The sequence below is a fragment of the Aspergillus heteromorphus genome, assembly GCF_003184545.1.
Source record: "Aspergillus heteromorphus CBS 117.55 chromosome Unknown BO70scaffold_18, whole genome shotgun sequence".
NCBI classification, from domain to species: Eukaryota; Fungi; Ascomycota; class Eurotiomycetes; order Eurotiales; family Aspergillaceae; genus Aspergillus; species Aspergillus heteromorphus.
In genome coordinates, this window is record NW_020290423.1 from 512,483 (window position 1) to 536,408 (window position 23,926).

At 53.0% G+C, this 23,926-nt stretch overlaps 7 protein-coding genes across 7 annotated transcripts; 5 read left to right on the plus strand and 2 right to left on the minus strand.

The window, feature by feature from the left end:
* The first annotated feature begins 359 nt into the window (after window positions 1–359).
* On the plus strand, window positions 360–2,584 carry mac1 (putative copper-activated transcription factor GRISEA). The gene is made up of 3 exons (XM_025548643.1): window positions 360–558; window positions 626–786; window positions 862–2,584. Exons 1-3 carry the CDS (start codon window positions 524–526, stop codon window positions 2,316–2,318), a joined length of 1,653 nt encoding a protein of 550 aa, XP_025398079.1. The 5' UTR covers window positions 360–523; the 3' UTR covers window positions 2,319–2,584.
* A 346-nt stretch (window positions 2,585–2,930) lies between these two features.
* BO70DRAFT_294416 (MICOS complex subunit MIC10) lies at window positions 2,931–3,512 on the minus strand (the record flags this gene model as incomplete). Its single annotated transcript, XM_025539475.1, has 3 exons — window positions 2,931–2,980; window positions 3,050–3,200; window positions 3,438–3,512. 3 exons carry the CDS (start codon window positions 3,510–3,512, stop codon window positions 2,931–2,933), a joined length of 276 nt encoding a protein of 91 aa, XP_025398080.1.
* A 296-nt stretch (window positions 3,513–3,808) lies between these two features.
* Window positions 3,809–8,526, plus strand: BO70DRAFT_430437 (ribosome biogenesis protein URB2). Its single transcript, XM_025548160.1, has 3 exons — window positions 3,809–3,930; window positions 4,022–4,867; window positions 4,920–8,526. The coding sequence occupies exons 1-3, from the start codon at window positions 3,913–3,915 to the stop codon at window positions 8,508–8,510; spliced, it is 4,455 nt and encodes a 1,484-aa protein (XP_025398081.1). The 5' UTR covers window positions 3,809–3,912; the 3' UTR covers window positions 8,511–8,526.
* Window positions 8,527–9,644: 1,118 nt separating this feature from the next.
* Window positions 9,645–11,631, plus strand: BO70DRAFT_294479 (nucleobase cation symporter-1 family protein; the record flags this gene model as incomplete). Its single annotated transcript, XM_025539479.1, has 5 exons — window positions 9,645–9,744; window positions 9,863–9,933; window positions 10,005–10,254; window positions 10,323–11,050; window positions 11,104–11,631. 5 exons carry the CDS (start codon window positions 9,645–9,647, stop codon window positions 11,629–11,631), a joined length of 1,677 nt encoding a protein of 558 aa, XP_025398082.1.
* Window positions 11,632–12,330: 699 nt separating this feature from the next.
* BO70DRAFT_388316 (putative cytochrome P450 pisatin demethylase) lies at window positions 12,331–14,081 on the plus strand (the record flags this gene model as incomplete). The annotated part of the gene is made up of 3 exons (XM_025545982.1): window positions 12,331–12,615; window positions 12,693–13,402; window positions 13,498–14,081. Exons 1-3 carry the CDS (start codon window positions 12,485–12,487, stop codon window positions 14,079–14,081), a joined length of 1,425 nt encoding a protein of 474 aa, XP_025398083.1. The 5' UTR covers window positions 12,331–12,484.
* Window positions 14,082–14,516: 435 nt separating this feature from the next.
* BO70DRAFT_363450 (uncharacterized protein) lies at window positions 14,517–17,375 on the plus strand. The gene has a single exon (XM_025543565.1). The coding sequence runs from the start codon at window positions 14,554–14,556 to the stop codon at window positions 17,275–17,277; it is 2,724 nt and encodes a 907-aa protein (XP_025398084.1). The 5' UTR covers window positions 14,517–14,553; the 3' UTR covers window positions 17,278–17,375.
* Window positions 17,376–17,385: 10 nt separating this feature from the next.
* BO70DRAFT_372250 (putative adenosine deaminase) lies at window positions 17,386–18,731 on the minus strand (the record flags this gene model as incomplete). The annotated part of the gene is made up of 4 exons (XM_025544839.1): window positions 17,386–17,577; window positions 17,662–18,334; window positions 18,408–18,550; window positions 18,675–18,731. The coding sequence occupies 4 exons, from the start codon at window positions 18,729–18,731 to the stop codon at window positions 17,386–17,388; spliced, it is 1,065 nt and encodes a 354-aa protein (XP_025398085.1).
* Between the last annotated feature and the right edge of the window lie 5,195 nt (window positions 18,732–23,926).

Consider the following 23,926-nt stretch of genomic DNA (forward strand, 5'->3'; position numbering starts at 1 on the left):
ACCTCCACCTTCCCCTTCACCAGTACCTCCTGTCGATAGCTCGCGCGGGGCTATGGCTTGATTTCCGGAGCATCGCAGACCGCAAACCCTCCTTTGTCTGCTTTGTCTTTCTTGTCCTACTTGTGTGGGTTAGACTAGACTGCGTCACCCGGTCCGCATCTAATCTTTATCGGGCGCCCGGCCTTGCGCACTAATCACCGTTCCGAATCCTGTCGATTGGCCCCTCTGTCAGTCTCTCAGCGACTCTCCGTCCCGACATCGCTGGCCTCGCTCAGAGACTAGAGACACTGTCTCAGTGGGCCTGACGCTTGACTATCCCTTCCGGCTTTCAGAATCCTAGCGATCACCCGAGGTCCTAACAAAACCTGTATCTACGGCCGTGGTACGATCAGACCCCTCTGGGTGGGGTAAGGCTATTTATCTACCGCCTACTTATTCGACGTGGGAGCCCAGGTCTACCTCTGAATAGGAGTTTCAAGACGAAATCGGCAGCTGATGCTACTGCTGCTTTGATCTCGCCACTATGCCTCTCGACGAAGAAGGGGCCAAATGGTCATGGTATGAATCTCCCTGCGGAGTGCCGATGGAGAGGGCCTTGCTGCTAACCGAGGACTGCAACTATCAGTGAACCATGCATCCGTGGCCATCGGTCCTCAAAATGCCAGCACTTCGACAGGATGATGATGAAGGTTCCCAAAGCCGGACGACCGCTGGCCAGATGCCCTCACCCAAAAGGCACATGTAGCTGCCAGAAACTCTATGCGTTTATGGTTCGCATCCCAAAAGGTCGGTCCTTGCGACGCTTGTTCTGGAACCCCCCCCATCGAGTGCGAAATGGATGACACTGACCGTTTCTGTTAGGTTCTACCTGTCTATGTAGACCAGTGTACCAAGTGCCTGCCGAAGCGGCCGAATCCATCTCAACCACACCAGCTCCCCCAACCCCGACTCCGTCTTCTGCTCCGAATAAAATCCAGAAATCCGTCAAGCGACAAATAAAGACGGCGCCGGAGAATCTTACCAAAGCTTTGAGCTCTATACCGGAATTTAGGAAACAGCATGCTGAGGGTGGAATGTCGAACCGTCCGTATCCGTACGCATATTCCGCTCAGGAGCAACGTCCAAACAACTCGTACGATGCCGTCAATGAAGACCCGAATGAATCTGTCGCTACCTCGCGTCAAGCATCCAATCAAATCGGCGAGAGTAAAGCTTCACAGGGTAGTAGCTGTTGTTCTCGCAAGCCCCAGCCGCCAGTGCAGACTCCAGCCCCCGTCCAGCGATCTTGTTGTGAGAAACCAAAGTCGTCACCGGAAAGTGTTGATAATAGAGGCCCAATCCTCGACAGTCCCAATTATCTTCCGCCGCACATATTTAACGGCAATGGCACAAGTCACACACCAAATCCTACTCCTCAAGTGTCAACATGGCAGGATTTTCAGGTAGCCAAGCAAGAACACTACATGCAGCCATTTTCGTTACCCTTATCTCAGTCTGGACTTCTGTCTATGCCGGGAGGCATGGCACACATGGCACCACATCCTGTGGAGTTTTCACATCAACCTCTAAATGGCCACGGAATCTTCCAAACATCGACATCGAACCCACCCTCGGAAAGCACGCGGAACGTTCCGAACCCAGAAGATACCGAATGCGATGCCACCCATAACTGCACTTGTGGCGATAAATGTCAATGTTTGGGCTGTGTTTCACACCCGTTCAATAATACCACTAGGCAGCACGTTCAAGAGATGGGTCTCCTGGTGGCTTTGACCGATGACGAGCAGAAACAGAGAGGGTTAAATAGCCATAGGAGTTCCCCTCTACAGGGTCAGCAGGGCCAGCAAGGCCAGCAGAGTCAACAGGGTCAACAGGATCACCTCACCTCGCTGCCATATCAATACTCAAACTTTGCGCACCCAACGGACCATGGCGCGCGGCCTATTGGCATGCACTCATATGCCAATCATAGCCCAACCCTCGGCAACGTGAACAACGGCTATGCATCCCCGCCTGCAGACTATCTTTCGGGACAACAACTGATGGTACCCTCTGAATACTATACACTCGAATATCCCGTGGGCCTGCCAAGTGCTTGCGCCGACACTACTGGAAGTTGCCAGTGTGGGAACGACTGTACCTGCGTTGGTTGTCTTACTCACAGCGGGCACAACGGCATTGGCCTTGAACCCACCATGGAGAACAATTGGGGCCACATGGATTTCTCAACTTTCTCTACGGATACAATAGGCGTGAGCACGTCTCAAATGCCCGCTTTCGAGGATTTTATTTTCCATCCGACAAACTCTATGCTGTAAAGCTTTATCGCTTTGCGGAAGACACTTTGCTTCATGTGGACTGTCCTGGCTACCCTTGCTAGCATGGAGCTCTCTGCTCAGATGACTGATGATTGTTCACGATACCCCCCTGCATAGATTCTGGATGATAGACTACATCGGATCTTTCCTTTCTGTGTGTGCATGTACATATTCCCCAATTACTCCACACCTATAACTAGAAGTCGGCACCCTCGTGCTTGCTAGGATGCTTCCTAATAATGTAGCTTCAAAAGTCTCTTAGCCTGGGTTTACTGATTCTACTTCCAACCAACCGCGAGGTTTCTATAGCCACTACCACAAGAGGGGATTGCATGGGAACACGCCATCTCTGCAACCTGGAAACAGCAGCGAGTAGGACACGGTCGCGTGACCATCCAGGCCGCGCTGGCTTCCGCCGGATGGCTACTGTCAACAACAACGCTATATATTCCCAACCAACTAGAACAGGTACCAGACGATGGATTGGATGCTAAATTAGGAACGTCTAGAAGGTCCTTCTAAACCGCAACGGATGACGGATGTCTCGATGCAACTCGTTTCCTTCCCAGCTATACAGGTATCATACAGAAAAGAATCGGACATCGAGCCACTCTACCGGCGTAGGGCATCTCTGACGGGGGAGTCGCCCCGACGGAAGGAAGCTGTAACCACGTTAGCCACCAGTGACCTCTTGACGAGAGTTCAAGACATTGAATGTCTCATCCACATACAGTCAGCCTCTTCCCAAGCGCGACCGGCACCGAAACCGAGACCAACCCACGCGGGCCAGGCCCTCCGCTTGAAGAGGAGCACGGAGAAAACGACACCGAAGGACAGACCGAGGGAGGAGCGGATGATCAGGGAGGAGATGGCGCGGTCCCACTGTGATAAGAGGACGGTTCCGAGTTAGCCCGAATGCACACTTTCAGTGCCCGATGACATGACATATGTAGATCCCGCATTTGCAACAACCAGTAGATGGCAGGAATAGGTGGAAGACCCAGGGCGCGCGGGGAGTGTTCATGGTCCCCCCCTTGTTGCAAACCACATGGAGTATGCATTGTCCAATGTCCAGGACGGACCGGCGACCGGTAGGATGTGTAGAGGAGGAGAGGGTACCTTTTCGTTCAGCAGGGCCTCGCTGACGGGCTTGGTGGAGCGAGGGACCGGCTGGGATTCGTTGGAGTCGGCCATTGCGATTAAAGCTGGAAGATCGGGGTTAGTTGTGGGACAGTGGAGGAGGAGGGGGCAATTGAGCCTTTTTGATTCCACTGACAGGAGGGGGAGAGGGGGAAGTGGCAAGTGCGAGTGCGTTGAGGAAGGTCAAGTGAGGAGGAGGACGGGTGCGAGCGAGCGAGCCTGCGAGGTCGAGCTCTGCCGGGCTAAAAGGCGGTCGGAAAAACTGGGTTGGGCTCTCCGCTTTCTGGCGTCAGTCTCAACTTTTTCTCGATCCTCCTTGGTTCCTCCCCCTCCCCGCAAACGACCAGCATAACGGCTCCCGGATTATGTACGATTCGTGTTGACGAGGTGGACCTGAGGAACCTAGAGGGAACCAGTATCACCATCTGATCTGATCCGACTCGTCTCATCCGAGATGCCTTCGGTTGCGGAGGTGTGTTTTCACTCTCCGTGGTTCTTCTGTTCTTCTCTACCACATCCCAGTCCTCGCGCGTGCGGCTAACACTATGCGATTTCTGTCACAGCGCCCGCGCTCTTCGCAAGAGGCCTTGCTCCGCCTCGAGAAGGGCACCGCCTCGCCCACTACGCAGCTGAATGAAGCCGCCCAGATTATCGGACTGGATCTGGCCCTGTGTGCAAGCCATCCGGAGATCAACCGCACCCCTCATGTTCAGAACAACGCCGCGCCCAAGGAGGAATGGGTCCTCCGATGGCTCCTGAAGAAACTGCGCGCGGGCAAGAACTACCGCGTCGACTCCGGCTCTTTCCTCTTGCTGCGACAGCTGATCGACCTGATTCCGCCCAAGACGTTGGCCACGACCTTGAAGGATCAGAAGTTTCTCGGGATTCTCAACGAGGCGATCGCCGACTTGGAGGAGGACATATTCGCTGGACTGAAGACCGGGACGACCGAACTGCTTCATTCGGATTCGGAATCGAGCCATACGTTGAGCGACTCGCCGCATCGCAATGGCGATTACGATCGGAAGGGAACAAAGAGAAAGAGGGCCGGTGATGGCGCGACGGATGCGATGGATATTGACGAGCAGCCACGGACGCCGATCTCGTGTTTTCTCGCGTTCATTCGCGCGCTGGACTGTTTGTACAGTCTGGTCATGCTGGCGACTCGGACACCGGAGGTGGATGAGGTCGCGAGCTCACATCTGAAGCATGCGCTCAAGGGTGAGCCAGAATCGGTTGCTATGACGTTGCAGAAGTCGTTCCGACTAGCTGCTGTTGTTACAACACAGTTCTCCCATGCGCGGAAGACTACAGATCTACAGCATCTGTTGTATGTGTTCCCAGCGGTCTTGGAACTATGGGAGTTGAGATCCTCTCGTCGTGACGACTCCGATAAGGGATTGAGTAATGTAGGTCTGGTAAGATCGGGGCTTCATGTAATTGGAACTAACAGCTGAACAGGAGTGTTTCGCGAAACACTGCTTCCAGAGTGCGCTAAGACTTCAAGTCTGTGTGCGATCTATTCGACTTGACACAGACGAAAGAGCCCAAGTGCTGCATGGGATGGAGCGCTTGATCGCCCTTCATGTGGTACTCCCTGCGCGTGGTGGCTTCTTTGATCGAGGAGGCGCCGGTATCGACTATTCCGCCAGTGAACCAGACTGGAGCTGCGTTAAGCCTATTTCCGATGCCCTGAGGCCTAATCTTTGCGGGCCTGAGTGTCCGTCAGAGACTAGCGAGGATTCCATTGTCCAGAAGAAAATCTTGTGGAAGACCGCAGAGCTGCTGCCTGAATTCTTCGACATAGCTGTTCGCTCAGTACCTCGTGACACTTTCCGGCGACAGACCCACGAGGCTCCGTGGCTAGAGACCTTGTTCGTCGCTATTGCTGAGCTGGCATTCTCGATTGTGAAGTCGGAAAGCACACCCACGTACCTCTCTGAATTTGTTGGCATCTTGGAGCACCTTTTCCGTGTGGTTCTTGTCCGCAACGTGCAGTTGTCACTCCATACATTGCTCACTCATGCATCATACACTGGACTCCTGAAGGAGGGATTGTCGCAGGTTGAATGGAGTCTTACATCGTTGCTTGTTGAACTCGGCGTTGACATCTTTTTGCCCAACTCAGGTCTCAGCGACTCGACAAAGTTGCTGAAGGCTTTGTTGGAAAAGATCTTTGCGCATTGGCGCGGCGGCCTGTCCCATAGTGACGGCAGTTATGCGATCATCAAGAACGGCATCGTGATTCCTCTGCTGCGCGGGTTCGTGGCTGCCAGAGATCTACCGACATTTATGCAGCATTGGTACGAACAGCTGATGGATGTGGAAGAGGCGCGATCAGCAGACAAGAACCTGAGCTCATTCATTGTATGGGAAGACGACGATGTGTGTAATGCTTATGGTGAAATAACTCGAAACCCCCTTACCCACACCCATGTCGCTGCACAGCTGCATGCTGCTGCGGCGGAGATTAAGTCTGAGGGTAGCAAGATTTCCGACACCCCCGGTGCCTATGCGCAGTTTGTGATATTGGAGTCTGGTTTCAGAAAGCGCGACCTGAGCCTCGAGGATAAGAATGAAGATTTGAGCTCTGTAATTCAGACCGCAGCATCCACGCTGTCTTCGAAAAAGACACTGCACTGGCGATGGCGGTTGTGGCGGCTGGCTCGTAACCTCCTCGAAAACAATGTTCAGTCCACTGACAATGATCTGGGCACTACGATTCTGAACCTGGTGGACACCGCTGCCTCAACCATTAAGCGTCACCACAAGGACCGACTGCAAAAGCCTTGGGCTCCTCTGGAGTGCTTCGAGGCTTATCAGTTCACTCTTGCTGCTATCAAGGGGTCACAAAATAGCGAGAAATTCAGCTCTCTTACGAGCGAAATCACAGAGCTGATTAAGTCAATCTCGGGCAAGGATGCTCTCAAGTCGATTACGTCTCCCTGGAATGGGCGTATAGAGACCTTGAAAGCGCCGGAGACACTCGCCTTGGCTTATTTCCTAACCCTCGTCAGAAGTCCTGATACCTGGACCCGGGTTGAATCCGAGACCAGACGCTCTTTGTTCGGTCATATTCTGTCTTTGGCAACGTCCCAGTACAAGTCAGCACCATCGGCTTTGGAGACCGTTAGCCCCGACCTTAGATTCCTTCAAGCTTGGGCTAGTGTTGTTTGCCACGAGTATCTACTCAACGCACCGGCCCTCGCCGCCGATTTGATCGCTGTGCTTTCCGGACGAGCCAAGGAAGACACTGAAAGCCGGAAGCTCTATGTTGAGAGTCTGCAGAGGATCCCTGCGCCGCTTGTCACGCGCCGCCAGAGAGGGCTTCTGCTGGATCTGCTACAGGAGGTTATCGTACAGGAAGACAGCACGCCCGAGGTTATTATGGGGATGCTATCATTGATGGCCAGGTTAGCCGATATGCCTAAGTCTCCAGCGGCCATCACCAGCAATTGGGAGCCAATCTGGACGGTTGCCAAAGCAGTCACTCTCCAAGGGAGTGAAGTTGATCTTCAGATTATGAAAGCTTTCAGAAATTTACATCGCTCGGTCATAGCCAAGCTGCTCGTTCTGTCAGAGGAAGATCGCCAGAAGGCGTTTAAGAAGATGTATCGGAAGGTCACCGCGAAGGCGTCCAAATTGCAATCTCTCGATCGTGATTCCATGGACTGTTTCTATCTGAGGATCTCCCTGTCTCAACTCTGGCACCAGCGTAAGCAGCTTGCCGGTGTCTTTGACGAGGCAGAGCTTGCTACTTGCCGACAGAAGATGTTCGAGCTCGTGGTTGCGGAGGTCAAATCGGTCAAAGACCAGTACAAGAAGCAGCAATTGGAGGAGACGATTGCTCTGATTAAGATTCTGGATGCGCTGGAGGACTTCGAGGATCTTGCCACCGATCATAGCGAGGTTGAGAAGTTCTTGTCGAAGATTGAAAGCTATGTGGAAAAGTCGGTCGATTCAGGACCCTCGCTGAGAAGACTCATCCGACGCCGTGTCTTGGCCGGACGGAGCTCTGAGAAGAGTATCACACAGCCCGTGATACAGTGTGCAGAGGCCCTTCCGGTGCAAAACATGTATAGCGAAGAACAGCGACTATTTATTCGATCTACCAGTGCAAGGTTCCAGTCCATGTCGGTGGACGAGTTGACTCGGGTTATCCAAGATGTGCGGGAGTTAGGATTTGTCGGAGAGAATGCGGAATATCATCTACTCATTGCTGGTCTGGCCATCGCCGCGGTGCCTGCTATTGAGGACAAGGAAAGCGATGTTGCCAAAGAGCTGTCGTTGATCTGCACCGCCGTGACTGAATCGCTTCCCCGCAACAAATCGATCGAGCAGTTCACTCTTGCAACCGAGTGTCTGGACATCCTTCTCCGCAGCCACACCCGCTGCATCACGCAGTGGAATGTCGACAACCTGCTGGGATGCATTGCAGTCAGCACTTCCAAGTCCGGGCCCAGCATCGATCCCGAATTCTCCGGAACGGTCTATATCCGTCTCTGTCGGTTGATGGGCACCCTGCTGGGTCTTCACCGTCGGAAGATCGGAGGACGCTTCCACCTCATCCTGCCTGCCATCCAACGACTACTGGACTGCTTGTTTGCTCGCTCCAAGAAGCGCAGTCGATCCATGATCTACGAGAAGAAGACCGGACAGCAACCCTACTGGCTAGCCCCACTGCAGGCCTCGCACGCGGTCCACTTCACCCGCCTCCTCACCTCTCTCTGCGACCCGACCGTGTCTGCCGTTTCGCGACCGACCCAGTCGGCAGGTGGTCACGAGGGTCTGACGGACCAGACGAAGAAAGCCAAGCGTATTGCGGGACAGTACCTCCAGTACCTCATCATGGAGTACACGCAGAGCTCCCTGCGCGGAACTCTGGCGCCCGAGGTCAAGGCGGCGGTCCTCCCTGGTCTGTACGCGGTCTTGGACGTGATGTCCCGCGACACGATGCGCGCCATGAATGCGGGGCTGGACGTGTCCGGACGGGCGGTGTTCAAGGCGTTGTACGATGATTATGTGAAGTTTGGCAAGTGGAATAAGGGTTAGGTGGTGGTCATACCTGTAGACTTGTTTTTTTTTTTTTGTAGTTAGTTTCGTTTGCATTGGCCTGTGGGTTACTTGAGCTGGTTGATCCTGAATCGAGGACTTGTATAATACATATGTTGCATGTGGTGGATGTCTACGGAGTATAGAGTATAGAGTAAAAGAGTACGGAGTAGATCAGCGCATCACCTGACTTTGAACACGTGCCACGGCCCCTTGACGATATCGGCGAGCGAAAAGCGACGTTCCTTCTTCCCCTTACTTCGGTGACAGGTCCATGTGGAGAGGACCATCCGGTTCCCTGGTCCGCGGCGACGGTGAAAGGATCAGCCCCGAAGTTGGCTATCTATCATCTGCCGAACCCCCAAGAATTTCTTTACTCGATCTCATCGAGTCAGCGGGCCTGTGATTAGATAGGCCCCGCCGCCAGGGTCTCTGTGACTCGCTGGGCAGGCCGGGGATTCCCCCCCACCCCGGCTGGGAGCGCCGTTGTGGAGGGCCAGTGGAGTCGCAGCAAGTCGCGGTGCACTGATAACGCCATGCTTACTCGAGCGAATCGAGCAATGGAAACAATCCCCCACCCCCATTATCGCTGCCTGGTTCTCCCGATCGACGGCCCAGACAGCAGCCTGCGAGTGCGAGCTTGATAACACCCATGGGATCACCACATGGACCTGCCCAGGTCGAATTCTTATCTCCATCTTGCGTAAGGGGCATGGCAGTGGCTGTTCGGGTGTCATCCTGGCCCAGCATATCAGCCAGCTTCACAATGGAACCGTTCCATATCTGTCCCTCAGCCCGCCCTGATTGGCCCATCCGCCGGCGATGACGCTGATAGTGCCTTCCGCTGCTCTCGTCGGGGGCCACATCGAAAACCGAGTGCTGATAGTGCCATTGCCATCGATCTCTTTTATATATATCCTTCTCTCGTCCGGTCGCCGGAAACAGAAGGAACTGTCTTGTTTGTGTCTGCATCGTGCAGTACTTCTCTCACGTGTCAGCTGGCCTGGAGAATCATACATACTACCTACCCACCCCGTCCTATCCATACATCATACGCTACACACACTATATTTCGTCGAAACCATCGCCGGTGCCCCGTCCCAGCTCGGCTGTCGTCGACAACACAGGCGGAAAATGCCTCGGATCAAGGAATGGATCGAGAAGCTCGAGGTGCCAGCGGAGCCTGGGTTGACCAACACCCAGTTGATGTTGACAAACCGTGACTTGCGGCCAGGTGAGATCATTATGCTGGCCGGCGGATCACCTTGAGACGTCCCGTGCTTGTCCATCTCGATTCCTTGAGATCAGTGTAGGCTGACCGTGTGCAAATGCTTGGCTTTTGCGGCTTGCAGTCGAACACGAGCGTCGACAGTGGAGATGGTTCAACTTTGTGGCTTTCTGGATAGCAGACTCCTTGAATATCGTAAGTGCCCTCGAATCAAGTCTCTTCTGGTGTGGTCAGGATCCCTTGGCTAACGGATGTGGGTGGTAAAGAACACATGGATGATCTCATCCTCGATGATCGTTGATGGCCTGTCCTGGTGGCAGGCATGGATATGCGTCTGGGTCGGATACTTCATCGCCGCTTGCTTTGTGTGCTTGACCGGTCGCATCGGTGCTGTCTATCACGTATCGTTCCCGGTCGCATGCAGAGCAAGCTTCGGGATCTGGGGTTCTTTCTGGCCCGTCTTCAACCGGGCGGCGATGGCTGTTGTTTGGTATGGTGTCCAGGGCTATATCGGAGGTGAGTCTTTCTGCAATCAATCAATCCTCTTTCAGCCAAGTCTCTCCTCTAACATCCGCCGGCATTAGGCGAGTGTGTCACCTTGATGATCGAATCCATCTGGCCCAGTTATAAGAATATCCCTAATGGGATTCCTGCGAGCTCTGGTGTGACCACTAAGAACTTTGTCAGCTTCTTCCTGTTTTGGCTCATCTCTCTGCCTGCTCTTTGGTTCCCGGTCCATAAGATTCGGCACCTCTTTACCGTGAAAGCGATATATTCCCCCATCGCAGCCATTGCTTTCTTCGCCTGGGCTATCTCCCGTGCCAACGGAATCGGTCCGATCGTCCACCAACCTGCCACAGTACATGGAAGCGCCCTGGCTTGGGCCGTCATCAAGTCCATTATGAGTTGCCTGGGCAACTTTGCAACTTTGATCGTGAACGACCCGGACTTTTCGAGATTCTCCCGGACACCCAAGGACGCGTTGTGGTCGCAACTGCTCACCATCCCGATCGGCTTCGGCATCACTTCCTTTATCGGCATCATTGTGTCGTCCTCTTCGGCGGTCATCTTCGGCGGTGATTTTGTGTGGAACCCCCTGACCCTTCTCGGTCAATTTCTGGACGGAGCCAGCTCGGCTGAGCGCTTCGGAATATTTATCATCTCGACTGGCTTTACTCTCGCTCAGCTGGGCACGAATATTTCCGCGAACTCGGTCTCCGCTGGTACGGATATGACGGCATTAATGCCTCGCTACCTCAACATCCGACGGGGTAGTTACATCTGTGCCGCCGTTGGCCTGTGCATGTGTCCGGTACGACCACTTTTTCAAAACCTCTGTGAGTAAAAAGTACTAACAGTTCATAGTGGAGACTTTCATCGTCATCCAACGCGTTCACCACCTACCTCTCGGCCTACTCGATCTTCCTCTCCTCCATCGCCGGTGTCATGATCTGCGACTACTATGTCGTCCGGAAAGGATACCTGCGGGTAAAGGAACTCTACAGCGCACGGAAGACCTCACCGTACCACTACGTCTGCGGATTCTCCTGGCACGCATATGCTGCGTACCTGTCAGGTATTATCATCAACATTGTCGGCTTTGCAGGGGCCGTGGGACGCAGCGTGCCCGTGGGCGCGCAGTACATTTACAACGTCAATTACTTCTCCGGGGTGGTTGTCTCGAGCGTGATGTATTACGCGCTGACGCGGCTGTTCCCCATCCCCGCTACCAGCGACAAATGGCAGGAGGTTGGCGTGGACGTGGACGATCTGTCCGTCGCGGACGGACAGGAGGTGTTTGTGGAGGACGAACATCCGACGGGGAAGCCGCTGGACCTGGAAGCTCCTGTTGACCAGAAGCGACCAAAGTCCTCGGCCTCGTCTGTGAACTAAAATGAGATATGACTGTGATTGTTGATTTTTGTACTCTAATGACTGAACGTTTACCTACCTGCTTGAGGGCACATGTTAATACAAGGTACCGTGAAAGAGGTGCCAGGTTGTTGTTGTCCCGTGTCAACCTTACTGAGATGCCTGATTTCTGAATTTCCCATTGCATATACCTGACAACTCGTAGTGCGATGCCTATAGATTGACTTTTGTCCATTATATCCAAGCATATATAAGATTCTGCGTTATCAACCCGAGAAGAGAGATCACCGCGTAGTCTAGCCCCCATTAGCAAAGATAGTCTGGCCGGTTATCCAGCCACCCTCCGTGCACAAGAACCGGATGATGGGCGCGATATCCTGCACCATCGTCAACCGGCCTCCCATTCCATTGGACTTGTGGAACTCCACTGCTTGACCCTGGAATTGGGATGGCTGCTGCACAAGGTGTAGGAGCCTGAGGCCGGGCAAGAGACAAGGCCGAGATGTCCGAATGTGGAAGGAGCAGTCGCGGCCGAACTGTCTGACAGCCTCAGGCACTCAGGCATAGATGGGGGGATATACTCCGTAGATACTCCGTATCCTCGTCTCATTCAATAACAATCATTGGCCTGTCCCACTTCGCACTGCTCCAGCGGGCGAATCAATAGTCCAGCTCCCTTTCGTCAACATCTCTCAAGCTCCGTCTCCAGCAATAGCAAATCGCTGCCTGAGTCGCCTGACGTGGTCTCGCCATTTCTTCACCGTCATCTCGCGTCTTGTATCTTGCCCTTTTATCAATTCTTTTATCACTCCTATTTCCAGATCATCTACTATAGCACGATGATCCGGCCGCACTGCGCAGAGAACTCCGAATCATGACTACTCTCATCCCCATCTTGACCCAGCTGGCACTGCTCAGCCTCCTCGCCCGCGTGGTATACCTCTGTTACTTCCATCCTCTGGCACGCTATCCGGGTCCCTTCTGGGCCCGGTTCACCAATCTATGGTTCGTCATGACCCACCGGGAACTAGATAGAGGACTTAGACCGTCGTGGTTGTACTGACCTGTCTCTCCTCTAAAAGGAGATTCATCACCTTCCTTGGCGGCCAGCATCATCTCACGGAACAGCGCCTGCACGACAAGTATGGCCGTGTAGTCCGTGTCGCCCCGAACTGGCTCTCTTTTTCGAGCCTGGAGGACTATGATGCCGTCTACGGGTTTAACAAGTCGGTCGAGAAAGACGACTTCTATACCTTTGGGCGGGGTTCGAGCCAACGCGAAGCGAGTATCTTCGCTACCAGATCGAGCGCCCTCCACCGCCAGAAGAAAAAAAAGGTCTTGGGACCGGCCTTGTCAAGCTCGAAGGTGAGGAGATACGAATCGATTATCACAAGCCATGTAGAAGTGTTTCTTGCCCGAGTGGAGTCATTGCGACGCCCCGCAGGTGATCAGGGAATCTCTGCTGTAAATATGGCGCCGTCGATATACCAGTTCACTCTGGACACCATGCTAGAAGTCCTCTTCGGACCAGCTGTGACAGCACATCCCTATACGGATAGTGCCATTGCCGGAGATATCTGCGCGCAACTTCGCATGCTGACCAAGACAGCATGGAGTTTCTCGCTTTGGCCGACATACGGGTGGCTTATGAACACTCGACCCATCGGTGCTCTGTTTCGCAAGCCCCGTTACAATAAAGATGGCGCACCAACCGGAATGGCTGGCCTGATGGCCGCGGGTCATTCCGCAATCATGCGAGATCCAGAACGGATAGCGAATGCTGAGCAACCTGGTATAGTGAAAAGCTGGTTGGAAGTCCCGGTCGATGATATGGATCGGATGACACAGGGAGAAGTCTTTTCAGAGGCTTCTAATTAGTCTTCGCAGGCCCGGGGAGTATGGCAGCTGCTCTTACCGCGATAGTATATCAACTGGGGTTGCAGGAAGGGCAGCTTTGGCAGGAAACCCTTCGACAGGGGACGCATATCTCCAAAGGAAGCACAATAGCTACTTCGGTGTCCCCGAGGCTACAAGCCGTGATAAAGGAAACGATACGGTTGCGAGCAGTATTCCCAACTGCATTTCCCCGAGTGATCATGCCAGGTGCCGAAACAGTCATTCCCAGCTTGTCGGCTCCGCTGCCGGTCGGAACCACCGTGTCTGCGAATTCGCATGTCTTGGGCCGGTCGCGCGAGATCTGGGGGGACAATGCAGACCAATGGATCCCGCAGCGATGGCTTGGAGATGAAGAACATTGCCGTAAAATGGAAAATCAGTTTGTTGCCTTTGGCAAAGGGGCGCGAGGATGCATCGGAAGGGACTTGGCGGTGCTTGTCCTCGCCAAAGCGGCGATGGCGCTCGTCCAGCAGTGGAAAATCAAAAGCGTGGGACAATTGCGCGGCAGAAGCCACCTGGAGATGCAATATGACCAATGCTGGGTGGAACTCGAGCGCCTGAAAGACTACAGCTGAGCTGAGGTCGGAGTCCTCTTTGGGAACATCGGGCACCCGATGCGGACCCCGCCGTCCCGCAATCGCCACGGCAATCAGATCCTCGATATTGCCAGCCAATCGCTGATGAAAGTCGGGGTACAGAGATCGCTAAAAAGCTCTAGGAATCATTGGCTATTACTACTACTACGAGGTTCTTTCACGGTCTTCAAAAGCCTCGTGTCCCCACCACCGGTGACTATTAATATGGAGCCCCTCGTTCTTGCTCTGTGCCGATCATCAGTCGCTTGTTATTTCCTCAAACCTTCTCCTATTTCTTCCTTCCCGACTGAGCAACTACAAAACAACCTTGCTCCCAACTACTGATTCTCTACCAACTCATCTACGCATCGACTGCTTTCCTACATCCCCTCATCGATAGGGTCAACACAATTGAACCATTTCCCTCCTTTGTTGTCCCCCCCCCCCCCCAAAAAAAAAACAAAACAGCGACATGTTGTCTAGCGGGGCTCTTCCTCAAACCTTGGGATCGATCACTACTACCAAAATCAACGAGCTCTCCAAACAACGAGCTCTGTTTGAGAAGCGGAGAGCCGAGATTGTTGAGGCTGCTGAAAATGCTTCCAGTCTTCGCTCCAAGGCTCAGATCCTCTTGGAAGGTGTGACCAAACTCAAGGGCTTCCCCAATGATGCACTTGATCAGGAGGACCTGGACGAGGACAAGAATTCAGACATAGAATCCGCGGTGGAGGATCGAACCGAGCGTGCGCTCCATGTCAATATCCGTCGCTTCCTTCTGCAGAGCCAGTATGATCCATCGGTATCAGATCGCAGCTTGAAGAGCTGGATTTCCCACCTGGAGGAAGAGCTACAATATCTGCAGCTTAGGCATAAGCATGCCAAATTCTATAGCTCCCTAGTCACCGAATGGCTGGGCGATCTGGAAACTCCCTCCGCCACAACAGACGATGAAGAGCAGCAGGGCGCCGGCTTCGAAAATGTGAGACGTACAGAGATGCAGCAACAGCGAGAAACATGGGAGTCGCTGGTCTTCACAGAGGCAGACGTGGATGCAAGTGCTGTCCGAGCATACCTCGAGGGTCTCTTTGAAGCGACGACGCCCTCGAAGCAGGCCTTGACGGAACTGCGTGACACTATTAGGAGCATTGGTATCGATTTTACGTCAAAAAGTATTTCGCTCGACGTCGACGATCTCAAGTGGGTTTCCGAGTCATTGCTGCGGTCGGACCTACTCACGAAGGAGAAGACCGCCATTTTGAAGGAGTTCATGCGCAACCCCGCAGTATCCCAGGAGGTGGTCGACGTTCTCAATATGCGTCTGGCTTCCCTGGATAACTGGGGCTGGCCTGCGGGATGTATCCCGGTGGAGATGCGTCGTCAGCTGAATGGGAAGTACCGTGTGTTCATGGACGAGGACCTGTTGGATGGCCTCATGTTCCAGTACCTAGGAACCAAGTGGTCTGTTACCTTTCGATCTGCGTTCAACGCCTTTCTGGACACGCCGGCATGGAAATTTCTGCGTGAGCACATCCCTCGGCCCGAAATTTCTCGTCGCTCCAATTTCACGGCCAGTGAAGCTTCACAACGCGGAACAAGTTGCGTCAACAATGCCCGGAAGAAAATGTACAAGGACGACTACTTTATGACTCTTCTACCCTCATCTGTGGAGCAGGGCAATGTAGCATACGACGGCGATGGTGGAGACGCCCGGGATAGCAGCCTGAAGAAGGATAAGAAGAACGCGCTGGAAACGAAGCACTCCCTTCTCCATCTCCTTATCACTGAGTCTCTTGTCTACACTTCGCTGCATGGAGAATTCACCGCCATCAGATCGGACGTCAAGTGGTTTGGTCCCTCTCTCGCCCATTCTACGATTCTTACCGTCTTGGAGTATTTCGGAGTCCCGCAATACTGGCTCAACTTTTTCCGCACTTTTCTGGAAACTCCAATCAAGTTCGTCCAGGACGGACCGGACGGCTCGAGACAAATCCGGAAGCGAGGCGTTCCCATGAGCCATGCTCTTTCCGACTGTTTCGGGGAGACCGTGCTGTTCTGCATGGATTTTGCTGTCAACCAGAGCACAGATGGTGCGTATCTGTATCGACTGCACGACGACTTCTGGTTCTGGGGTGAGGAGGAGACCTGTGTCAAAGCCTGGGCTACGATGACGGAGTTTACGAAGGTCATGGGCCTGGCTTTCAACGAGGAAAAGACAGGAACGGTGCGACTGGTGGGAAAAGATGCGAAGGACCGTCAGAGTCAACAGTCGACGGATACAGTCTCGCCCGACCCCCTGCCCAAAGGCGAAATTCGCTGGGGCTTCCTCAGGTTGGATCCTCTGGAAGGCCACTTCGTCATCGATCAAGAACAGGTCGATAACCACATCTCCGAATTGAAGCGCCAACTCTCATCCTGCAAGAGCGTCTTCTCGTGGGTGCAGGCCTGGAACAGCTACTTCGGGCGGTTCTTTGCCAACAACTTCGCCAAACCAGCCATGTGCTTTGGACGTAGCCACATTGACATGGCTATTTCGACGCTCAGCCGCATTGAGCGCACCTTGTTCGCCGACAGCAACAGCGGAGTGACGGATCACCTGCGTCAGGTTTTAGCCGATCGGTTCGGTGTTGAAGACCTCCCCGAAGGCTTTTTCTACTTCCCCGTTGAGTTCGGCGGCCTGGAGCTTCTGAACCCATATATCTCTTTCCTCGCCATGCGCGAAGGTATCAAAATGACACCTCACGGCCGACTCCAGAAGGCCTTTTTGCAGTACGAGGTGGAGTATCATACTGTCAAGGAGCGATTCGAGAAAGAAGCTACGGCAAGTTTCGGGCCCCACAGCGACATGGATGGGCTGTCGCTGGAGGAGTACACCCGTTACCCTGAGACTTATAGTCGTCCGCTCCTGAACGCGTACAATGATCTGATCCGTGTGCCTGAGGAAGTCAGTGTCAACCAGACGCCGGCACTGCACAGAAACCAGATGGCACTGGACAGGACGGTCATCACTCACACGAAAAATCGCAATATCATCTCCAACCAATGGTTCCGCATGTCGCCGTACTGGCAATGGACCGCGGAGTTGTACCAGGACGAGATGGTGAAAACATACGGGTGTCTGGCGGCAGTGAACCGGGAGTTCATGCCGCTGGGAGTGATCAAGACGCTGAAGGAAGGCAAGTTCAGATGGCAGAGCTGATAAGCAGGAGGTAGAAAAGGGTGTGTATCGATAGCTTCATGGCAGATCTTTGACCTCCCCTAATAGGTGGTGCTCTTAAATAATGAAAAGTTCTATAATCTTAAACGATCATTGACTGTAGCTCATCTCAAAGTCGTTTAGAAGCCGTTTAAGGCGCTCTTTTTCGGACTCTCCCCCGAATATCACATCGTAGGACTTCCTGCAGATGCTCAGCAGATCGGCTCGGTTGAGCTGGAAATGCTCCGCGACTAGCAGGTACTCGTTCGACACGGGGCTGCAGAAGAAACCCACGTCATCGGTCTGTGCTTGCATATCAGTATAACTCTCATCATCGCATAGGGTAAAATAGGGAAACCCAGCAAGTAAACCAAAAGAAGCACTCACACAAAGAACAACCGGACAGTCCTCGAACCTCCAGAACCCAAAATGATGATCCAAGAACCCGCCATCAAACATCTTCGCATGGACATTACACGAAATACACAGCTCCAGCCCGAGACGTCTCCGGGCGATTTCCTTCTTGACCTCCTCCGGTACATGAATAACATGACCCAACCGATCAGGCTGGAACTCCAGGAGAGTATTCAACTCCTCCAACGACCCCGACGACGTCGTCTCAGCAAAGTGCACGGTAACACCCAGCCCATGCGCCTTGGCTTTTGCAAAAGCGTCCCGAAAAACAGAAACATCGCCTTTGGTCGGGTTTCCGCAGACATCGATGCCAACGACACCTCGGGCGCGGTTCGCCAAAGCCAGGTCTACGATCTCTAGCGCCTCCGAGGCGGTGCTGTGACCTCTGTCTATGGCTAGGATGAGATACACAGACATTTTTTCCGCGGAGACGGAGGACTGGAAGTGCTGGATTGTGTCTAGGACAGTGGTAAGGTATTCTTCTCTGGTGAATGCTGCGGAGGGAGATGCGCGGGGAATGGTGCGTAGTTCGAGGTAGGTGACTCCGTCATTGAGGAAGTCTGTTAGGACGGAGGTGGTTGCGTAGGTCAGGCTGGGGAGGTCATTGACCAGGTGGTAGATAGATTTGTTGAAGGTTTGGAAGAATCTTTTGAGGATTTGGTTGGTTCGTTGGTTGGGGGCTTCGAGGCTTGGTAGGTAGGGTAGGTAATGGCACCTACGTCTGCAGGGAGTAGTCCACTTTGCCGGGAGGCATGGATACCCAGGGGTCTTCGATGCTGAAGCTCGGGTCTTGCGCTTTCTTCGTCGCCCAGAGTTCGTGAAGACATTGGCGGCTGATGCTGCCGCTGAGGTGGGCGTGGAGCTGGGATGGATGTTAGCGGTCGATTGTGTTTTCTTGCTCTTTCTTTTCATCTTTCTCCTCTTTCGTTTTCTTGTTTTGGTGGTTTTCTGGCCTGTGGCCTTCTTGAGGGGGAAGGCGCACTCACCTCGACTTTGGGAAGGGACTGGGTGAAGACTGGATCGACGGGTTTGGTGAGATCCATGGTGAATCTTGATGGTTTAGAGATATAGGTCTAGTGGTCTATGGGACTGTCTGTATCGATTGTTGATGTAGATCGTGGATGAATGGATGGATGAGGATGAGGAGGTGAGGTGAGGTGAAGAGGGGAAGAGGAAGTTGTCGTGGGGAGAGCAGGTGACTTGCTACGTTTGTCCCTTCCTTTTCCATCTCTTCCTCTCGCCCTTTCCCTTTCTCCATCTCTCTCTCTCTCTCTCTCTCTCTCTCTCTCTCTCTCTCTTTCTCTCTCTCTCTACTATCGCAGCATCGCCCGACCCGAGACTACTACCTATGGAATTGTGTGAATAAACCCAAAAATATTGTGTGATTACCAGATTTATTAGAATATTCTGGTAAATCAACCCTACTCTTTCCAGTGGCTCACCAACGGCGGCCGATGTCATGGTGAGTGAAACCGTGATGAACCATGGTTTGGAAATGTTTATACCAGACGTCAGGTAATCCCACATCCGTACTATCCACGGGTTTTTGAAGTAACCCTCGACTCTCCTAGGTATATTCCGAGGATCGCTGGTCCCTCGTTACTTTGATGAGAAGAAACAGGACTACAATATCAGGATTTTCAGGACGACCAGGATTCTGGTAATCCAATCGTGGTATCTAGATATCACCACGAGCTCAACCTTGGGGTTCTATCGCAGTCTATCGACATGCATAGATCGCATCGCCAGATCTGACAGACTACTGGGCTGCTCCCCCACCCCATGACTCGGTTAGCTCGTCGACCTATATTTCGGACATGGACACGGGGGTAGACGACACACAGGATGAAACTGCGCCCGGCAGGTCGCAAGGCTACAAAGTATATCAAGCCGGGTTACTCCGTACAGACAACAGACACACTCGATGTATACGAGCTCCACATGGTCGTGCTAGAGCCGCAGACTAGCATACGGCATATGGATGAGATCCAAGATCCTACGCATGTGCCGTTCTCCCGAGGCCGAGGGCTCCCGGCACGGATCTCTGACGTGTCGAAACACCTTTAATTCATTCGCCGCATGACACTGCCCCGACACGACGGGACGGGAAATATCAAGGCAACAGGCATACGGTGCCCGCTTGACACTGCCCAGCATAGATACTGTGTAGAATAATGGAGATAGGCTGTGCGTACTGGTCACGGGTGGGGGTCTGGGGGTGAGCCGTGTGGTTCCGGCAGCTACAAAGACGTCTCGTATCCATCGTGATCGACCCATTGCAAGCCCCATCGTAGACATGCGGCGAGAAGTGTGCGATCATACGTCCCATTGGTGCAGAAGGAACTACTACCAAAAATGGTCCTTCGTTTCTCGTCCGAGTTTCTGCCTCGGGCCTCATCTCATCTCAACGTATCAACGGGGTGTCTCTAAGCACATCATCAGGTTGTGTTCCCATTAGCCTGTAATGGGTCGCTCGAACACCGCCAGTGGTAGTTGCCCAACGAATTTGCGCTAATGTCGTTATCAATGTTCGTAGCAATCGGGTCTACTGATCCAAAAAGCCGAGCTAGAAAAGCGATAGCTGCGGACTGGCTGTCTATGGTGCCGACGCGTTGCCTGCATACTTACTTACGCCTCTGCGGCCGTAACATACAGGAACCCTGGCATCGTCTTGGTTTATATGGCTGCGTAAGCCCGGTCGTACCTGTTTTTGTCGTAAGATGCGGCATAACGATGGCACGTACATATTTTTTGCAGTACGATTCGCCTCCGCTGCCCAGTTTCGCATAAATTGAAGCCCTGCACTCTGGGACCGAAAGGCTCTAGGTTCATGTGGAGATGCACGCAGTAAAAGAGGGGTCTAAGAAATAAATGTCCGAACCCAAGGAAGGAGATTTTCTGATAGGCGGCGGAGTCCGAAGGAATCAATCATCGCTGATTTATTAGGTAAAGAGATGGCCAAACATCTCAAGCCAGAAGTGGAAGAAACAAGGACCATAAAGCAGCCAATAGAGAGAAAAAAGTCCAAGAGCAAGACGTTACCCATGGTCATACTGCTTGGAGAACCTCCGTAACAAGGCTAGGCCTCTCCTGCCAGACTGAGAGTTCGGCTTACTGTCTGTTCTCCCCGTTGTCACTCCAGCACTAGACGGTTGTGCTCAAAGAGATAATCAAAAATTGCCTAGTGGCCTGGTATAGACTAGATGAGGGTGGTGACACGTGTCGAGAAGCGGTTTCTTACGCCCAAGGGATTCTTGTTGAAGGCTGTGCTTTCACCGGTGCAAGAAGGCCAGGCTACCTGCAGGTGCAACGTCCAGTGGGAATTGCGACAGGCCTCTGGCGTGCAAATGTAGTGGCACAAGGCAAACAAAAATCCAATCTGATAAAAGGCAAGAAATAATAATGTCCTTGCTGGGGGCCGCAGCATATGCTGCATTGGGTATCGTCCCACATAGGGCCTTCATGGGGGTTGCTCGCTTGACTGGACTGGATTGGCAGATAGACCACGGTAAGCTGAAACGGAATCTGCGCAACGGAATTGACCGGCGTCGCGAGTACCGCAGACCCGCAACTGAAATTCCACCATGTCACAGTCCTTGTATCGTCTGGCCCGGTTCTCGAAGGATTCGAGAAACCAGGTACCTGAGAGCCCCAGCCCAATAACAACGGTTGATCGTGGGAATGGGTATCCCAAGTTATTTTTAGCCAGTGATCCAGCTTTGAGCGTTTAAGTCGCCAGGAAACGATTGTTGCAGTGGAAACCCGGTGGAATCCAGCCACCAGGAAATGCCCGATTTGGCGATTCTGATTGGCAAGGAGACAATTCAACCCTTAGGCAACCCCTAGCGTACTGTTATCCGAGAGAACGGATGCGAGGGCGATAACGTCATTTGTTGTCATATCTGCTTGCTGCGATGCAGAACCGATCTACTCCGTAGAATCACTATGATTCTCAAATGTGTCACCAAATATGAAACACCGCAATAGAAGGGAAATCAAAATGCATGCTCGGGGCTAGAAAACCAACTTACTAGGAAGGCTACTGGCAGCACCGCAATTCGTGGAATGCCAGATTGCAGCCAAGAGTGCTCCGTAGCGGCCTTACCTTTTGCCTGGGCCCTTCATTGGCCGATTGTGGGGTGTCAATCAAAGGAAGGGCCAGGGTTTAATGTAGAGGTGATTTTGCCTTATGCTCAGATCAAAGAGGGTTGGTGCCGGAGTGCAAGTTACTGTGATGTACGTACTGTACGGGTGTAAACTCCGCAACGCTGTCCGTCTGTTGTTGCCACTGCAGTGGGCCGATGTCATACTTTGTAGTAGCCTCATTCTAGAGCCAGGGACCCGGACGGGCCAGGGTCTGATTAGCACCATGCAAGAGCAATTCGCGCCCTGTCCCCCGCTTGGCCTGGAGGGTTCAAAGGATTATTGGGTAGATACTGTTGGTTCGTTTAAGCCGGATGCGCCAAGTCGACACTGTCTCAGAATTCGGAAAGGAATCCCACCTGAGCACCTCGGCGACTGTGGCACTATTCCTGAACGGTGGCACAGGTCCCTATTTTCTCGGCTACTACTATGATAGTCGCAGTAGTACTCGTGATAGTGTACCCCACTGACGCCTACCCAATACCCAGGCTGACTGGTAGCGAACGACCAACGACGACGGCGGGGGAGAGATCATCGAAAGGGTCCTAGCCCATCGGGACGGCCATGTCTATCTCACTGCGATGCCGATATGGATGACAGGAGACAGAAGCAGGGGGCTGAGGGGGGCGGCCCGGAGAGAGGAGGAAGAGGGAAAGCAACCATACTATTGGCGATCACGAGGCTTGATAATCAATAATGAATGGAAATGACAACAGTAGAAGGGCGTTTGCCCGTGCGTGCCGCATTTTCAACAGGAAGAGATCATTCGACTATCAGCAAGCCACGACACGTTGCATGCCTGGCCGGCCGATAGGCGACTGTCAAGAACAAAAACCGGATCGCGGCATTGTTGGGATCAAGACCAGAAGGGCGCTGGTCGAATGACACCCTGCAGCATGCGCCGTGCGACCGTGGATTGGGAGGTCAAAGAAGGTTGAAGCATCGAAGACGCATCGAAGGAACTGGCTTGACGAGGCTCAGCTGAGGCCGGCGCTACGCTTACTTGACTTACTTATTTACGCTTTGCCTCAGGCATGGCATGTGCTGTCAAAGGAGCGGTGCATGCACCCCTATCCTCAACCAACAGTGAATGGCCTACGGAGTACCTTGCTCCAACAACCCCTCCAGGAAAGGACGAGGGGGGAGTGGGTATCGTATCACTAGGATATGCAGCTCCAGTTCTACAAAAGTACGGGGTGCACGGAAGTAGGCAGACAGACAGACAGACAGGCGCAGCAGATCCAACAGATTTAGAGTTTCAGAGAAGAAAAAGAAACGACGAGGATTAAGGATTAAGGTACGGGGTACGGCAACACTATCGACTTGACTATCTAGATAGATATCTACTATCTACCAGTCCAGTCTCAGTCTGCCCAGAAGCCAAAAAAAAAAAAAAAACTTTAAGGGCGTTGCGGGTGGGTTAGCTAATAATGATGGCAGCCGTACCAGGATGTATGGTAATCCCCAGGGTAAATTGCATCGGCGATTTGTAATACCCAGTACGAACCAGAAGGCGACGGTTGGTTTAATTACTTCCGTACCGGAGTATTGTAAACCTGACAGGTCATTCATTACCTGCCACCACGATCAGACCCCGGTCCAGGAGGCGCAACGTTCCATCCAGTTGGTAAGGGCTTCTCTGCCTTCCAATTGGAAGAACCGTCATGGTTGCCCATATTGCACCGGCCACGGCAACCGAAAATCTTCCCAAATCTTGATGGGACGGGGCAGATTTCTGCACCTGCTTACTAAACCTATTATTCAACAAGGAGTACTCCGTACCAGGCGGTGTTTCGACATACCACAATAGGTACTGACATTTAATGCGTTTGAAGTTTCTCCTCCCTATGACTCATTTCATCCTCGACGGCTCCGTACGTCGGACAGAACGGCGATCCGGTAAAGTTATGGAAAGGCACAAAAGAGCTCCAAATCTGACAATATGGACAGTGGCCGGACAGGCTTGGGACAAGCATTCTCCATAATAATAATAGGGCTACGGCTTGCAGCCCCTAAACAAGTTAGAGCATCGGGTGTATGGGACATACCAGATAAAGGTCGATGATACCACCCATGACGTGACCCAGAAATTGTG

Coding starts and splice junctions, on each gene's coding strand:
- BO70DRAFT_430437 (XM_025548160.1), top strand. Junction 4,868..4,919: donor CCGATAAGGGATTGAGTAAT/GTAGGTCTGGTA, acceptor ACAGCTGAACAG/GAGTGTTTCGCGAAACACTG.
- BO70DRAFT_363450 (XM_025543565.1), top strand. CDS start 14,554: ATGTTGTCTAGCGGGGCTCTTCCTCAAACCTTGGGATCGATCACTACT.
- mac1 (XM_025548643.1), top strand. CDS start 524: ATGCCTCTCGACGAAGAAGGGGCCAAATGGTCATG. Junction 559..625: donor GAAGGGGCCAAATGGTCATG/GTATGAATCTCC, acceptor TGCAACTATCAG/TGAACCATGCATCCGTGGCC. Junction 787..861: donor TATGGTTCGCATCCCAAAAG/GTCGGTCCTTGC, acceptor CGTTTCTGTTAG/GTTCTACCTGTCTATGTAGA.